This window comes from Maniola jurtina, chromosome 15 (genome assembly GCF_905333055.1).
Source record: "Maniola jurtina chromosome 15, ilManJurt1.1, whole genome shotgun sequence".
NCBI lineage: Eukaryota > Metazoa > Arthropoda > Insecta > Lepidoptera > Nymphalidae > Maniola > Maniola jurtina.
Window position 1 is genome coordinate 3,698,535 of NC_060043.1, and position 17,738 is coordinate 3,716,272.

Genomic DNA, 17,738 nt, shown 5'->3' on the forward strand with positions numbered 1-17,738 from the left:
AAAAAGTAAAAAATAATTTTTGTTTAATGTATGTATGACGTCGAGCGAGCATAATAAAAGAAACTAGAAATCCAAGTGTGGAAGCTATGCCCAGTTAAAACCCTACTGTTTACTAAGCTATTACACTGATCGCGAGCAATTTACTGCTATCCATTGAGGAGTTCTGTTCTCCATCTCTGAAGATATTCATCAGATCTTCGCCAAATTTAAATGGGACCAACTGCAAAGTATACCCTTTCAAACAAAAAAAAAATCCAAATCGGTCCAGGAGTAATCCGGTAAAAAAAAAAGATTCCGACGAATTGAGAACCTCTTCCTTTTTTCGAAGTCGGTTAAAAATCATAAGCTCATTAAAAAGAGCTTATAATACCATTATTTTAGTAGGTTGATAAACTAATGAATAAATGTTTGTTGATGATAGAAGTAAAATATCAAAATTTTAGTTCTAAAACGGGGTCAGTTTATAACTAAGAAACATAATTAATACTAGCTGATGCCCGCAGCTTCGCCCGCGTGGATTGGTCAGATCCCCTGCAGCATCAGGATTGAGAAGTTGGACTCCAAATTTTTTATGAAACAATGTCGCAAAGTTCCTCTATCGATTAAAAAAGAAATGACGCAAATCGGTTCAGAAATCTCGGAGATTTCGGTGTACATAGGTAGAAAAACACAACTCCCTTTTTGAAAGTCGGTTAAAAAAGTAGCCTATGTTACTCCCTGGTCAATTCTCTACTTGTCTGTAAAAATCCCGTCACAATCGGTTCAGCCGTTCCCAAGATTAGCCTTTTCAAACAGACAGACAGACAGACAAAAATTTTAAAAACGTGTGATTCAGTTATAGTATCGTTCAAATAACCATATGACCTTAATATGCGGTAGTTATTTCGAAATTACAGACAGACACTCCAATTTTATTTATTAGTATAGATACCTAGGTAAATAATTGAAAAAATCGCACATCTACTTTCTTGCTGACTGTACCTATAGTCCATTATATTCTAACTCTACATATTTCGTAGCGCCTACGAGCTACGAGAGGCGGTGTCACGCCTGTTGCCTCAGATCTTCATTAAAACTCTGACTTTCAAAGGATAAAGATATCTTCATAATACTCTTCCCTAAGCAGAGCCTTAGGTACGGTCTATACTTTTAATATAAGTGTAACTAAAAAGAAACTATGAAGCTAAAGTGCATTGTAACTATATTTTTTACGTTAATTTATTACCACTATTCCTTTAAAATAGACACCAAATCGGGTAAGTTATTTATACTATAAAATAATTTTGTTTAGATTTTCTTATTAAGTATGTAAACTAATATTTTATTTTTGTACATATAGGTATAATCGGTATTAAATAGATTGATTTATACTCTCGAAAAATGGAAATATCGTAATGGAAAGCGATGAGGAAGTCTAAATTGAAACGCACTTGTTTAGAAGATGCTTATTCAAGTTGTTTCCGTTTTAGGGTTCCGTACCCGGGTCCTATTACCAAGCCTCCACTGTCCGTCTGTCTGTCAGCGAGCTATATCTCATGAACCGTAATAGGTAGAGAGCTGAAATTTTCGATTTGAGTGTGTACTATTACCGCTATAACAAAAAATAATATTTTTTTCCAAAATCGTGCAATAAAGAATTAAGACTGAAATACAACATCAAAGTTATCATACTTAATATGTATGGTAACTAGGTATATTTTATTAATTCATAGATCAGTTAGCGGGAAGTGAATCGGTGCTAGATCCTAAAGGAGAAATCACATTAAAATGGAGGGTGGACTACAGTGCTCGTAAGATCCGATTTTGTCTGGAATTCTCCAAGGAGGCGCCTTCTATAAATTGGTTCGCGCTTGGGTTCTCTGATCGAGGCGACTTAGAGAACTCTGATGTATGTTTGGTTTGGAGTGACTATACAGGGCAAGATCATTTTGAGGTAAGCAAAAAAAAAATAGCGGTGGTAACTGATAGCCTTAAACCTAGTGGTTAAGATGTAGGTTCTTCTATTCGGGAGGTTGGGGTTCAATCCCAGGTACGCAACTCTAATTTTTCGGAGGTATATTATGTGTTTTTGAGGCAGATGTTCTGGAGTGGAGACCGCGTATCAGCAAGCGCAGTGTGGGACGACCTCCAACCCGCTGGGCTGACGACCTCAAGAACATAGCGGGAAGTGGGTGAATGAGGAAGGCGGAGGATCGTGTGTTGGGAAGGCCTATGTCCAGCTGTGGACGCAAACCGGCTGATTGATTGATTAATGTGTGTTTTAAGCAATTATGTATATATCATTTGATTTAAAGGTGATGGAAAACATCATCAGGAAACCTGTAAGCCTGAGAGCTGTCCATAATATTCTCAAAGGTGTGTGAAGTCTTGCCAATCTGATCACTGACAACTGGGCCAGCGTAGCAGGCTATAGCCTAGAAACCCTTCTTATTCTGTGAGGAGACCCGTGCGTGGGCTGATTGTGGGTTGATTATGATAATTCCCGCGATTTCGTCTGCGTAGATTTAGGTTTTTAAAAATCCCATGGGAACTTTAATTTTTAGAGATAAAAAGTAAAGTCTGTCTCCGGGATACAAGCTATCTCTGTACCTCGTCTAAATCGCTTAAACGGATAGCCCGTGAAAAGGTAACAGACAGACAGAATGATAAAAGTTAATTTTTTAATTTGTAGGATATGCATGCAGACGACAATGGAAGACTTATAAGAGACATTCACCAAAACTGCGAAGGCTTTTACGTGGATTTAAAGAGTAGGAGTGTTGTCTTCGAGCGAGATTTTGATACTTGCGACGATGACGACTATTTGATTGAGGTACCTATTCACTTCCAGATATGGATGAGTCTTTCACTTCCAGATATGTATGAGTCTAACAGGGCCCCTTTGGCATTCGTCGGTTTGGTTTTAGGTTTTAAAAATCCCATTTAAGTACATATATCCGTGCAAAAAATCACATTTATAATATGGGTAATGATTACAAATCGAAATTAAAACGCTGAGCGTAACTTTTCAAGGTAACCTTGAAATGAAATACTGTTGGAACTGGCTGTAAACTAAATTGTTTATATTTAAATATATTCTTATTTTTATTCTTTTTCTAAAATCCTTTTGTTTTACGTTCGATGACTTTTTATCTCACTTCAAATATATATCTCAAACAGGACGTCCAAGCTTTTCTTTTTACTGATATTTTTCCTATAAATTCAAAATATCCCAACACGTTATCAGCACGAAGGGTTCTTGGGAAAAATCATAAGTGGAAAAGTAGTGTTAATTGTCCAGTGTTGCTATATTTGTTGCGAACAAGGAAAATCATATTTAGATATTTTTCTTTCCAAATGTCGCAAGCAAGCGGAGATATAAGTGGCCAAAGGAATGAAATCCAAACCAAATGAAGTCACGGATTCGATCACAGCACTTACTGCTAATTTTTCAAATAAGGATATTTGGTGATTCTGTCCTTCATGCTTCGCCCTGTGGTGGACTGTACATAGTTGATGGTACTGTTAATATTCCACCTAAGATGAATAGTGAAAATATTGCGTACGAGGTGCACCCTGACTGTCTGAGCAAGTATCAGCTCTGGCATTAACGGTTAGGACACTTATGTCGCATAGGCATGAATCAATTGAAGAATCATCATCATATTGCGTACGAGGTGCACCCTGACTGTCTGAGCAAGTATCAGCTCTGGCATTAACGGTTAGGACACTTATGTCGCATAGGCATGAATCAATTGAAGAATCATCATCATATTGCGTACGAGGTGCACCCTGACTGTCTGAGCAAGTATCAGCTCTGGCATTAACGGTTAGGACACTTATGTCGCATAGGCATGAATCAATTGAAGAATCATCAGGTAGGAGTAGATTTTAGTTAGTTTTTATTTTTTTGTTGCTGTGTGTTGATATGTTATGTTAAGTTTTTTTTGTAAGACAATTTAGTTTAAAGGGGGATGTTGGAACTGGCTGTAAACTAAATTGTTTATATTTAAATATATTCTTATTTTTATTCTTTTTCTAAAATCCTTTTGTTTTACGTTCGATGACTTTTTATCTCACTTCAAATATATATCTCAAACAGGACGTCCAAGCTTTTCTTTTTACTGATATTTTTCCTATAAATTCAAAATATCCCAACAAATACCTACCTACGTATCTGCCAAAATTTTATGGAGTTACGACCGACGTTTTCCCGTAAGTTTCCTTTCCATACTCAATATCAGCACGCATAGTCAACTTGAAAATTTACGCTGATTATACGCGATTTTTACCGTCAAGTTAGCAGCGGACTTGAAGAAGTGTCCAGTCAACTGCTAGCTATAAACTGTCAAGTTTACTGGACGTCACTTCAAGAGCCATACTCCGTCAAGTTTTTTTTTCCGTTACTTTAATTTTTTGTTGTTTATGTTATTTTATTTCTCTTTTGTTTCTGTTATTTATTGATTTTGTTGTTGATGTTATTTTATTTTTTGTTGTTTCTGTTATTTTTTCTGTGTTTCTGTTATTTTTTCTATGTTTCTGTTATTTTTTCTGTGTTTCTGTTATTTTTTCTGTTGTTTCTGTTATTTTTTCTGGACGCCGCTTAAAGTTCAACACAAACTTAACTGGTAATCCTGTATTTCCAGCGTTATACTAGAGCCTATGGTACGCTAATGTGTTCAAAATTTCCAGGACGGCACAGTCCACGTCATCTGGGCTCGCGGTATCGACAAGCTGTTCTCTTCCAAAGGTCTATGCATATCATGCACCGCTCCCCACGATCACGGCTTCATCCGAGTTCGTTTGCTCACTCCGCCGTCTTCGCCGCAGCAACCGGGCCGAAAGTTGCGCATTACCAACAATAAGCTGAAAGTGCCTGGAGGTGATACCACGTACTGGTGCAAGGTTGTAAAACTACCGGATTATGTCACTGAGAAAGAGCATCATATTATAAAGGTAAAAGTACAACCGAAATGCCGCATCTGATTTGTTAATTTGCCAAAAAAACACGCGCTCACTGCGCTCGTCGCACTGATAACTTATAGTGGTCAAGACGTCGGCTACCTATTCGAAGGTCTGATTTTGTCTAAATATTTCTGTATACCATTGACAATTTTCACACTTTTTATTTAGGTGTAGTACCGTTTTATTTTAGTGGATCGATAGTAAAGTTTTATCGATTTTAAGGACCTCGATTGTAGTCAAATATTTTTTGTTTTAGTTCGAGTCGACCATAACCAAAGGTAACGAGGGTTTGGTGCATCATATGGAGGTGTTCTACTGCGATGCAGACCCTAACAAGGAGATCCCGTTGTACGAAGGAAGCTGCTTCTCTGATGCACGACCGGAATCTACGAAATTGTGCTCAAAAGTAAGACTTGGATCAAATACAAACCCTTGTTTTGAAAATTACGGGGAAACAGTTTTCACATAGGTAGGTACATAGTACATACGCATACTAAAAAACCTCGAAAGTACCACTTACTTTGGAGGAGTAAAGATGTAATAAATAATTTGCTGGAATAACAAGTGTAAATTAAAAATTTATAACACCCCCGACAAGTGAAGGTTGCAGTAATAACTAGAGCTGATAACTTTCCTTCGGCTGAACCGATTTTCTTGAATTATGGCTAAGAACACCTTCAAGCCACCTTTCAAACAAAAAGAACTAAATTAAAATCGGTTCATTAGTTTAGGAGCTACGATGCCACAGACAGATACACAGATACGCAGATACACAGACACACAGATACACACATACACACGTCAAACTTATAACACCCCTCTTTTTTGGTCGGGGGTTAAAACTTAAAAAGATAACACGCTGCTTCTTAATGTTGTTCTAACTTCACACTACAAATGTATAAGATAATAATCATATCCAATTTATTTATTGCAACACATAACACGTAATAAAATTAGGTGATAGTTCCCAAGAATTAATTGGAATTTTTGGAATTCCCACGTAAGCGAAGCCCCAGTGTTTTCAGTGCCTTAGTTTCAAATACTACAGAATAAGCTATAGGTACCTACATAAAACTAACACTAACTACATAATGTGCAGGTTTCATAAATAATTTTGTTTGAAGGTAAAGGCGGCATGGGCTATGGGCGCACCACCATTTTCATATCCGCCTGAAGCCGGTTTGCCGCTGGGCGGGCCCGGGGCGAACAAATACGTCATGCTTGAAGTGCATTACAACAACCCCGAGTTGCGCAATGGTGAGTAAAAACCGGCCAAGTGCGAGTCAGACTCGCGCACTGAGGGTTCCGTACTCGGGTATTTTTTCCAACATTTTGCACGATAAATCAAAAACTATTATACATAAAAATAAATAAAAATCTGTTTTAAGATGTACAGATAAAGCCCTTTCATATGATACCCCACTTGGTAAAGTTATCTTATTTTGAAAATTGAAACACATTTTAATTTTTTTTTAAATGATGTAACTTAAATTTTACCTGGTGGACTGATATATAAGATAGCGTTTATAATTTTTATGATTGAAGGAAATTTCTAAATAATTTTTAAATACATATCAACAACACGCTAGTATACCTAAAATCATACATGGTGTATGGGCGAAAACGACCCTCGAAGTTTTTAAAACTCATAACCGTACGAAAACCCCTATTATAAACCCGTGTCATATACCTACTACTATTAAAAGAAAGTGTTGTTCTATTCAATGATTGATTAATTTTGTAGTTACTTTAATGAATTCTGGGACTTGAATGCTCTAATGTGTGTGAAAGGCGATAATCACTTCATTGCACTTGCAGGATTATATTATTTCACATGTGCTATTGTACTATCGTCCCCTAAGTTTATTTATGTTTGCCAGATTGGGTAGACAGTTCTGGCATAATGGTGCACATAACAGCCAACAAGCGTAAATACGACGCGGCCATCATGGAGCTGGGGCTGGAGTACACGGACAAGATGGCCATCCCTGGCGGCCAGGCAGCCTTCCCGCTCACCGGCTACTGCATCCCACAGTGCACCGGAGTGGTAAATATGTATTACTTAATACATAGTAAGTCTTTAAAATTATAACACAACACTCGTTTGTGCCAGATTGGGTACACTGTTCTGGCATAGTGGTGCTTGTGGAGGGTTACTAAGGGCGTGGAGGGTTAATACTCGGGTATTTTTTTAGATATTTTGCACGATAGATCAGAAACTATTATGCATAGTAAAAATAAATAAAGATCTGTTTAAGAATGTTCAAGTAAATCCCTTTCATATGATACCCCGCTTATATAGTTATCATGCTTTGAAAATTGAAAATACTATACATGAACACATTTTAATGTCTTTTGTGATGTGTAGAGGCGTGCGGCCTCTTTTATGACTGGCATCTGCGAAGAAAACATTGCACTTTGCAGCTGCCACTTAGAACACAATTTGAATTCGGAACGAATCAAAATATATCCTGCTGGCCTTGGCGAACCCCGGGCAACATTCACCAATTCACTTCAGAAACATCAAAACCGCAACACCTCGGTCTAGCATCAAGCTCCGGCCCTCATTTTCTACCACAGTTTTAACTATAACTACGGCGCACATATTGTAAATAATTGCTCATGTAATACAACGTGATTATATGTAGCGGCCTTTTATTTATCAGTCAACATACGCTGCATGGCTGCTACATATGTAACCACAAATTCACGGTTTTAGGATTTATTTTTCTTTATTTGTGCTATAAGACGTACGTATCTGCCAAATTTAATGATTCTAGGTCAACCGGAAATATCCTGTAGGTTTTCTTGACAGACACGACAGACGGACACACAGACAGACAGACAATAAAATTTTCTTTCGAGGTACGGAACCATGTACACTAATTTCCAGGGTCTTCCGGAAGAAGGTATCATAGTGTTCGGTAGCCAGCTGCACACGCACTTGACGGGCGCGGCGGTGTGGACGCGCCACGTGCGGCGCGGCGTGGAGCTGCCCATGCTTAACAGGGATGTGCACTACTCCACGCACTTCCAAGAGATCAGGATCTTGCATCGCCCTGTCAAAGTCTTGCCGGTATCATATTAATAATTTAAAGTAACAAACACTTTCTAAGTATAGCTCATATCACTCTTACATACACTTGAATACAGCTCATACACACAGACATTCACATTCACAGTCAGATTTGGATTGGATGCAGTGAAAAGCTAAAGTGCATAATTTGTGAAAACAATGTGTTGTGGAGTTGTAAAAAAAGTTTGCAAAGCTACCTAAGTATATAGTATGTTTTAATAAGTATTTTCCAAAAATACATATTACAAGCATGACGCATAACTGAGTAGGTTCCTGTGAAGGTGGATCGGTGCGGGAGGGGTATGATGACGACACGAGAGCTCAGTGACTGGCCAATTTATGATAACTGTCACCCCTCCCACACCGCTTCGCTACTGCAGGAATCTGAGGAAGGAAAGTGAATAGGCAACTTCTAGGCAAGCGCGCTCCTCTTAGGCTACATCATCACTTGCTAGCAGGTCTGATTGCAGCCAAGCGCTAGTCTATATAATTAAAAAAAAAAACTATACTCAGTTATCCGCTATACCATGCTTAATTTTGTTTTCTTTAACTTAAACTTTTTAATCACCATTTTCAGGGTGATTATTTAGAGACAACCTGCATTTACAATACCAAAGACAAAACAAACGCAACGATTGGCGGACACGCGATCACGGACGAGATGTGCGTCAACTACATGCACTACTACCCCGCTACTGAGCTAGAAGTGTGTAAGAGCGCCATATCTAACGCCGCTCTCGAGGATTACTTCAAGTTTGAGAAACGGTAAGTGCAAAATAAAGTCTACACACGCTTGCCTGAAAGAGACAGTTAATTATTGTTAAATGCATAAAGAAGACAAAACTAAATGCAGTTCTACCCCGCTAATGAGCTAGAAGACTTCAAAAGTGCCGTATCTAACGCCACTCTCAAGAATTACTTCAAGTTTGAGAAACGGTAAGTACAAAATAAAGTCTACACACGCCCTGACCATGCTTGCCAGAAAGAGATAGGAAATTATGAAATACATAAGGAAGACAGAGATATACGAGATGTGTATGAATTATGTGCACTACTACCCCGCCACTGACCTAGAAGTGTGTAAGAGTGGCGTATCTAACGCCGCTCTCGAGAATTACTTCAAGTTTGAAACACGGACTCTGTTCACACGGCATTTGCACCGCACGTTTTTGTGCAGTATAAACTTTTCGAGGATTTCCGAATACAGTGGTCTAAGCGACTTTAAAATAATATCAAAAGGCTCTCAATTAACGTGTTTTTTTTTTTTAATTTTTATATTCTAGTTGGGACAACATATCGATAGACTTCGCTGCGCCGCCGCGAGCTAACTACCTGGCGATCGCGCCGTGGACTCCGCTGCGAGCCAAAGCCTTGCACATGCTCTACACTGAGTCGCCCATCTCCATGCAGTGCAACAAGTCTGATGGAAACCGATTTCAGGTATAATGACTAAATTTTGAGAACACCCTCCATAGTCGTGTTCGTTTGCTTTTTTTTTACACGATTCGCACATGCGCAATTAGTGAAATTAGTTTTGCGCGTGCGTCCTTATGAAAAAAAATCGTTCAAAAGTTGAAGTTGGCGCGTGGAACCACGGAACTGCGCATGCACAAATCGCGCATATGCGTAAAAAAAAAAGCAAACGAACACGACAAAAATTTGCTCTAAGTGTCAACTGTCATGTCAAAAGTATAATAAGCGTCTCAAGTTTTGGACTCAAATTAAGTAAGTTATTTGTTGTTTCAGGGCGATTGGGAAGGGATCAGTGTGCCGAAGATAAAGCTTCCACTGCTTGAAAAACCACGAATGTGTCCAGATACTTATACTCCTATTAGAAATTAATATTGCATTCAATAATCTGCAGCCATTCTGCAGCCAATTCTGCGTCATGAAGACAGTAGTTATAAAACTCACTATAATGATGTTAAATATTTAAGGTGTATGGGAGGCTTGCAACTTGCAAGATGATAGATAAATAGAAGATAGAGGAGCAATAATGCTACAGACCGTTCACTATACCTTGTCCCTAGCCATCATGTTGGCACCATTGCAGTTCACACAATAATAAACCCTAAGACTTATATTATGTGAAAAACGTTTAATTTTACTAGTGTGTTATGATTATTGTGATAAAATATAATCTTTCCTATTAGGAGATTAAACTAATAAATACACTAGGTAATTTAACTGTAAATAAACGTATTGAATCTGTATTATGTGGTGTTTTATTATTCAGCCAAGAAGTAAACACTAACAATAATTTACTCCAAGCCTGTGATTATCACGTTGCTATCGTTGCAATAGATTGCCGTATTTGTAATTTTGTTGCTGCAATTGTAAATTTTTCATTTTAGCCAATTGTGTGAGTGTCAACCTGTGGTGGCTGACTCTGCCACCAATCAGGGGCGATTGCGATCGTCATGATCCGATTCATGGACATGGAATACGTCGCGACCATCGCGACGTCCATTTACACATGGTTTACACTCTAGGGCAGGCCAACATTCAAAATTCAAAAATGGATCATGGGCATAATTTTACTGAAGTTTAAAAATCTTGGTAAAAAATAAATAAAAGATTATTTTAAAGCCTGACCTGAAAAATGAAATACCTCACCCTAATGCGGAAAACCCATGGAACTAATTTATCAAGACCTAGACTTAGTGACCATCCATCCATATAATCCATACTTAACTACTAATATTATAAATGCGAAAGTGTGTCTGTCTGTCTGCTCCCACTGGATTATAAAAAACTAAATCTACCCGGAAGAAGCCGCAGGCATCATCTAGTAGCCTATACATAATATATTAGTGGTGCCCCCAGATATATTTCTGGTCAGGCTTTAGGATGTTTAAGCTAGGAAGGTTAGGAAGTACTTAACTAATATTATGTGCAGTGCGACAAGGATCTTTTGGCGCGTGGCTATAAAGCCGTCATCTTGAGAAGTGCACGTGTTGATAGTTCGCTGTGTCGGCATAAACAAGCATACCGCCACAGCGAACTATCTACAACTGTGCCCTCACTCAAGTGCCAAGAGAGCCTTGTCGGACTGTACGCGCCTTGACGCAAAACGATATACACACGCAGTTGTAGCTGAGATCTACGCAGTCATAGCCTCGTGTTCAGATTGGACTTCGTTTTGCGCACACTACTTCTAATTTTGGAATCATGAATAATTACCTGCATCGTGTATGTGAAACGTAAAGGCTATCGATTCAAATAGCTGGAATCTAGAGCTAAACTTCAAAATGCAAACGTTATGTCAACTGTCACTCGTGTCACTGTCACTTTCCCTTGTTGGAATCTTGGAATCTTGATAATTTTCTCTAAATTTTTTATTAATTTTAGTTTAATCGTGAATTATTGAGAGTTTCCTAACTTATCGCTCGTATTCTATTCCCATCCTATTAGCGCTCATAATTACTTACCATATTTAAAAATGTCAAGCGACAATGGTTTTAACAACGATGACTCTCCAAACAAAACACTCGCTCATCTTCAATTGCCTAGCCCAATCATCACACGGAGGAACCGGACCGCGTCTACGTGAGTAACTAAAACTAAGAAGATCGTGTTATACAAGTCTATAGACAACATACCAGGATTTGGCATGCTGACAAGATACTGGCAGCAACCATGAAAGTTTGGTTGAAACTCGGTTGAAATCAAACTTGTTAAATTCTCTTGGCATGCTTACTAATTACTCCAGAAGCTAATCGTCTAACCTTTTTAGTTGTTATTCATGCCATTAGTTCAAACTTGCTGATAATTGCCACACTTCTGTGTAAGTTAAAAATATTTTTGTGACTTTAGTCAGAACATGCATAACAATTAATACACTTTTCAAGTTGAATAAATAATAATCAAATGTGCCTGCTTTGTAATCCACAGGTCTGAGAGAGCTCTCCAAAATCCAGTGGAGCACGGCAAAATAAAGTCATTCTGTCGTGAGAAGGGCCATGGATTTGTAACACCCAGAAACGGTGGTGAAGATATATTTCTACACATTTCTGAGTAAGACTCTGTTTTCTCCACTATCGAGTTATTAATACTCTAAACTTATAAATCCGAACATGTCTATTTGTTCTATATTTACAGATTTCAATAAAATTTGGCATAAACATAAACATTACCTTGAAAAAGCTTAGTCTATCCTGATAAAATGTAGAATTAAATAGTAAATCCCTCCAGACCGAGTTGCAGGCAAAAGTAAGATATAAACAAACAACAAATATACAATTGAAATTCTATTTATGCCTAAGCATAAGCAACTTAATAACCAGTATCCTATTTTTGTAACAATAAGTAGTTTAGTAATAATTATGAAGTATTTTGTTATGTTAATGTAGCTATTCATCTTCAAATTAGTATACTTTATCAACTAACAATGTACCTCTGAGAACCTAGTCAAATACCTAGAGAATAGTCTAATTTTTTTAGCTGACTTAAAACATAAGTTATGTAAACTTTGGAAAAGGAATGCTAAGTGTGGAACAAAGTGTGTGTTTCTGGATTTCTAAAACTATTCTGTGATTTAACTTTAAAGTCTTCTAGAGAAAATTACAACACCTTTTGAAGCATGTGACTACGGTTGAAAATTATAAAATTATACTTTGCTTAGACTTAAGTTTCAGTTAAAACAAGACAGATTTATGCCAGCAGTATAACTTTTTTTTTTCTAAAAAGTCCATCTGCGATCGGCCCTCCGGCCATAATCAGATTTGGGGAGTTGTGAAGGAGCAGTATAACTCTGTCGCATTTTAACAGTGACTTAAGTCTAAGCAAATTCGAAGTGCGCCCTATAGATCTCAGCCTTAAACTTCTAGGAATCCTGTTAGACACTTTGCCTCTGCCCGTACAATTTGCTTATAAGAATAATTTCCTTAAGTAATAACTAATATAAATAATTTATTTAATTTATTACAGCATTGAAGGCGAATTTGTACCATTGCCAGGCGACGAGGTTACCTATAGGCTATGTCCAATACCACCCAAGTTTGAGAAGTACCAAGCAGTACACGTCAAAATCATCCAACTGATTCAAGAAAAACACTTAAAATGGAATGAACCTCCACTGTAATACTTTGATGGATGATGAATGTTATATAAGCCAACTTCTTATATATTTTATCTTGAATATCTTTTGCTGTCCCTCCTCTTCATATTTTTTAACAGAGGCCTAAATATTATTTGATTTAAGTTAGGGCCTTAGCACACTACTTGTATTATTGGAGAAATTTCATCACACTCAGTCAACCTGCCAATGAAAAATTTAACAAATAGTAGTGTTGAACTCTCATTTTTTGTGATTGTGTCAATACTGCATTTAATTTTGGTAGGCAACTATGTATTCTGATTTTAGCAAATGCATAAATGTGCTCAAAATGTCAGTGAAAATTTTTTCATCTGACTTTTGAAACTGAGTCATAATTATTATTTCAGTCCATGAACTAACCCAACCTGGGACAGTATTGAAGTAATATTTAATAATGAATTCATTTATTTTACATTCATTTAATTAGTAGTTAGTACTTACGTATGTAAGTACGTAGTACATAGTATAGTGTGCTAAGGCCTTAAACATACTTTGCACAAATACCTCTGTCGGTTGCAATGTTATGGTTGAATGGATATTGTAATAAGTGATATTCAGTATTTTTAGAAGTGAGAAAGTTTATGTGGTGCTAAATTTTTGAAGGATTTTAACCATCTCGTAAGAATTTTGATAACAATTTTAGTTATTGTAACAATGACTGGCAAACATGTTGAAAATTAAGTCTCTTGATAAGGTAATAAGTAATCTTGAGTATTCTCTTTGTCTCTTGTGATCAGTAGGCTCTTCTCGCGTTGCCCCAAATATCCCCCACTTTTTTTTTCTGAGGCATTTTAAGGTTCCTGAAGGTTTCCAACGGGACCCTTTATTGAACCGTGAAAGGAGGAGAGGTGAAAATTGTGTATTCCAATTGCCACTAGATATAACAACAAAAAAAAAACAAAATGGCCACTATGAAAATTAAAGTGTTATTTCTTGTATGATAGTAGATACGTATGTGAGACCGACTCGGACTTGACCGATTTTTCTGTTCAAGATGTTTGCCGGTCACTGGAAATGGCTTCTTGCACAATACTGAGATGTATGACATGGAATGCCACAAGTGTATTATAAAATATTTCTGTAGAAGGCCTAATTTCTATTGTGAAAGTCGTTTTTGTGTAGGTACTTATTTATCATAAGACATTAAGTATAAGTTTTTACATTTAAGGTGAATTTGCTTTTAAAGCTAGTTTTTCTTATGCCAGTTGTAATTTCTTGCTTTGCAACTGCTTATTAGTAACGAAAATACATAATGATTTGTTTCATTCTTTTTTTACATATTGGAAAATTATAAGAATGATTATGATTTATAACCATAGCTTTTAATTGAATTATTATTATTTATTGAGTAATGTTTGAGGGCCAGTGCAGATAGAATCATAAAACTGCAAGAGGGCTCTCTACGGACGTTTGAATATCGACCCTATCCGATTTCATTAAAGTTGTAATTAGTATACAGATATAATTAGCGGCGACATTCTTCTTTAGGTGCTGATAAAGCTGAGCATTCACTTGTAAGTTGTAACACAACATTGAGCATTCATCGTTTTTAGGATTCAGTATCTCCAGAGAACAGAAAAATTCAGGATCACTTAATTTTGTCAAGGAAGTCAAAACCTATAGGGTACTGTTGACCTGGAATCTTGAAATTTGGCCGGTAGCAATGTTTTATAGCACAAGTAACAGAAAAAATCCAAAACTGTTAAGTGGATCACAAAAAACGACGTACGACCCTTTCGTAGTATGTGCGACCAACTCGCACTTCACCTGGTTGCTATTAAATTTACAATCTTAGGTACCTTGTTTTCAGGTGCTTTATTTCTGTTGGCACGGCGAGTGCTCATATATTTTGTTACAAGTGTACTTGCTCAGGTTTATCAGCATCTTTTAGCTTTCGCGCAAACTAGCAGCTGTTATTACGACTCAATTCGAATTGGTTAAGGTCGATATTTAAATATTCACTGAAAGGCCCTAGCAGCATTTGCAATTCAGCGAACATTCCGTTTTCCAGTGGTGTAATTTAATTGTAAACCACGGAAAGTATCCAATAACTGCGTCAGTGCTTTGACGAAATTTTTTTTTTCTTTAAAACTGGCTTTACTCTGATTAGCCAATGTCAAGTTTGGGATATTTTCAAGTTATTGAATTCATACAAGTATGGACTCCGTCTGCGCCGGCGCCCGCCGACATACGCGCGGCGCCCCTTTGGAGCGCTTCCCAGTCAGTTCCACCACCAAAAAACACCAACTAAGACAAAAACCAGCCACTCTTAACAAAAAAAAAAACTCCAAACAAGCACAGCACGCGCGCCAGCAAACGCCATCACAGACGAAGTCCCTTGACGAAATTTCAAAGTTACCCCAAAATAAATAAGATATACAGTGCCCGACAGAAAACATTGTACATCGGACTTTAGAAAGAGATTTTGGCTTCGTAGAGCGTTGTCTCTGTCACTCATACCTATGTGATGTTTCGTCGGTCTCAATGACAGAGATAACTCTACGAAACCGTTATCTCTTTCTAAGTTTCCAGGCAGGTTTTAATTTTAAACTATTGTGAGTGATGTCCATAGAAATATCTAATGGCTAGACATAGACTAATTTCGAAACCGTCTGGGGTCCTTTTTCAAAGGCAAAGGCCTTTAAAAAAAAACTCGGCGCGGAGACTGCGAACCACACGGGCTGCGACCCGCAAGGTATGCTGTAAGGGGGTTTATATTAAATTATTAATCACGCGAGTCTAGCCGTTGGACACTAAGGCTGAAATCTATAGACCGCACTTGGCTTTGCTTTGACTTAAGATACCATAAAAAGGAGTCAGCGTTATAGAGCGTGCATAAATCTGTCTCGTTTTTACTGAAACGAAGTTAAAGTACAATCTATTAGATTTCAGCGGTCAGCCTTATATTCTTTTACATTTATTTCATACTAGCTAATGCCCGCAACTTCTGCGTGGATTTATGGCTTCAAAAACCCGTGGGAACTCTTTGATTTTCCGGCATAAAAAAGAGCCTAGTATGTCACTCTCCAGATTCTTAACTAATATGTATATCCATTATCCATGCATAAAAATAAATTACGACTAAACACACTTTCGCATTAAGTAATATTAGTATGATTTGTTGGATAAATTCCATAGTGTACAAGTTAATTACTTAACCACTGGTTTTATGTTAAATAATCAAATAAACCTAATGTCTGCGTTGGCCCCGACGCACCACTTTGATGGAGTAGTGTAGTATGACATTATGCCAAGCTTGTCGTGTTTATTATATGATTGTAGTTGTACAATAAATATATTATGTATGATATACAATATGCAGGAGTGTTTTCTGTCTAATTTCCACCTAATTTCACTACGTTTTAAAATAATAATTACACGCGAATTTCAACCACAGACTGCAGAATTCGTCTTACTGATATATTAAGATCGCCTGCTTCAAAAATATTATAAAATGAAATTAACTATATCTACAAATACTTACCAATTTTAATTTTCGATTGAATTGGATAATTTATACCTACTTATACTTACCAAGTAAATTGATCTAAAGTCGGGTCCCCAGAGATGGATGTTGGATGAACAAACTTCCTATTATAGGGGTACTTTAAGAGTCACTGTGATTGTGATAAATCTACGCTCTGGCAAGAGCATCAATTATAATTTAATGCTTGCCATTACTCTAAACACGAAGAGACCTAACAAAAGATTATTTAAGAGACCGCATTCACCTCTGTCGCAATTTACCTTATTACCAACTAGTTTAACTGATAACTCTGACTCCACGTAGTCTTACCCCTGTATCTTTGAAAAGCGCGAAGCGAACCCAGAAGGTCCAGATTCCTGAATGGTAGTGGCGAGATTTAAGGCCGATTCACACCAATTGCGTATGTAGCACGTACACGTGACACATGCGTAGTGACGTGCGTGAATACGTAGTCATAACTGCACGCATTACGTCTGTGTGAACGTTTACGCCACGCAAGCGGTATGCCATGTTTCATACAGTTCCATAAATTACAACGCAAAGGTACGCGCTACGTCTACGCTTACGCAGCCCGTGTGAACGAGCTGTTAGAAGCAGACGTATTCGGAATCAGATCAATCAGTACCTATCTACCTACTTGTAGTTTACACTTATCTGAATAAGACTTGAGAAATGACGTGGTAAAAATTATGATTGTCATTATATATTTTAATCTTGCACGTCTCAAGCATCCCCGCCTCAGAAAATGGCGACCAAATCTGTATCAGCGATAAACTTAATCTACGAATTAAAAGACGACATTTGTTTAGATATTTTATTAGTAAACTCAATAATATATCATATTTTATACAAATATTATAAATCACTTAGAGAAATATAAAATAATTCATTTAAAGTCAATCGTCACTCAATAAAGAAGTTCGCACACTACACCGCCACAAGCAATGCATTTTAAAAACTGATAATGCGTGCCGATGAAATCCGAACGAAATTTCAGTACTAAAAAATATGTACCGTATGGCTCGTCTTGCAATGTGCGATCCGTACTATTGCAGGTATAAATATAGAATACATTGATATTAGTGATGTTTATTAATTATTATTTGGATAACATTAACTTTTCAGTATTATAA

The 17,738-nt window shown here is 37.2% G+C and overlaps 2 protein-coding genes and 1 long non-coding RNA gene across 3 annotated transcripts in view; 2 read left to right on the plus strand and 1 right to left on the minus strand.

Moving 5' to 3' along the window:
• The window catches only part of LOC123872299, a 28,131-nt gene extending 11,603 nt beyond the window's left edge, over positions 1 to 16,528 (minus strand). Inside the window, exons 1-2 of the long non-coding RNA XR_006797450.1 lie at positions 15,516 to 16,528; positions 12,563 to 12,570 (exon numbers count right to left, since the gene is read on the minus strand). This is a non-coding gene — a long non-coding RNA (uncharacterized LOC123872299). The remainder of the gene's footprint in view (positions 1 to 12,562; positions 12,571 to 15,515) is intronic.
• On the plus strand, positions 958 to 10,233 carry LOC123872275 (tyramine beta-hydroxylase). The gene is made up of 11 exons (XM_045916457.1): positions 958 to 1,256; positions 1,713 to 1,933; positions 2,672 to 2,812; positions 4,672 to 4,935; positions 5,201 to 5,350; positions 6,069 to 6,201; positions 6,825 to 6,991; positions 7,838 to 8,020; positions 8,598 to 8,785; positions 9,304 to 9,460; positions 9,767 to 10,233. The coding sequence occupies exons 1-11, from the start codon at positions 1,178 to 1,180 to the stop codon at positions 9,860 to 9,862; spliced, it is 1,779 nt and encodes a 592-aa protein (XP_045772413.1). The 5' UTR covers positions 958 to 1,177; the 3' UTR covers positions 9,863 to 10,233.
• On the plus strand, positions 11,293 to 13,790 carry LOC123872297 (cold shock domain-containing protein CG9705). Its single transcript, XM_045916508.1, has 3 exons — positions 11,293 to 11,569; positions 11,915 to 12,037; positions 12,950 to 13,790. The coding sequence occupies exons 1-3, from the start codon at positions 11,463 to 11,465 to the stop codon at positions 13,101 to 13,103; spliced, it is 384 nt and encodes a 127-aa protein (XP_045772464.1). The 5' UTR covers positions 11,293 to 11,462; the 3' UTR covers positions 13,104 to 13,790.
• Positions 16,529 to 17,738: the final 1,210 nt, after the last annotated feature.

Bases quoted from the DNA above. Each gene is read 5' to 3' on its own strand.
- LOC123872275 (XM_045916457.1), top strand. From the start codon at position 1,178: ATGAAGCTAAAGTGCATTGTAACTATATTTTTTACGTTAATTTATTAC. The intron at 2,813-4,671 runs GTACCTATTCAC...CAAAATTTCCAG, and splicing joins ATGACGACTATTTGATTGAG to GACGGCACAGTCCACGTCAT. The intron at 9,461-9,766 runs GTATAATGACTA...TTGTTGTTTCAG, and splicing joins CTGATGGAAACCGATTTCAG to GGCGATTGGGAAGGGATCAG.
- LOC123872297 (XM_045916508.1), top strand. From the start codon at position 11,463: ATGTCAAGCGACAATGGTTTTAACAACGATGACTCTCCAAACAAAACA. The intron at 11,570-11,914 runs GTGAGTAACTAA...TGTAATCCACAG, and splicing joins AGGAACCGGACCGCGTCTAC to GTCTGAGAGAGCTCTCCAAA. The intron at 12,038-12,949 runs GTAAGACTCTGT...AATTTATTACAG, and splicing joins ATATTTCTACACATTTCTGA to CATTGAAGGCGAATTTGTAC.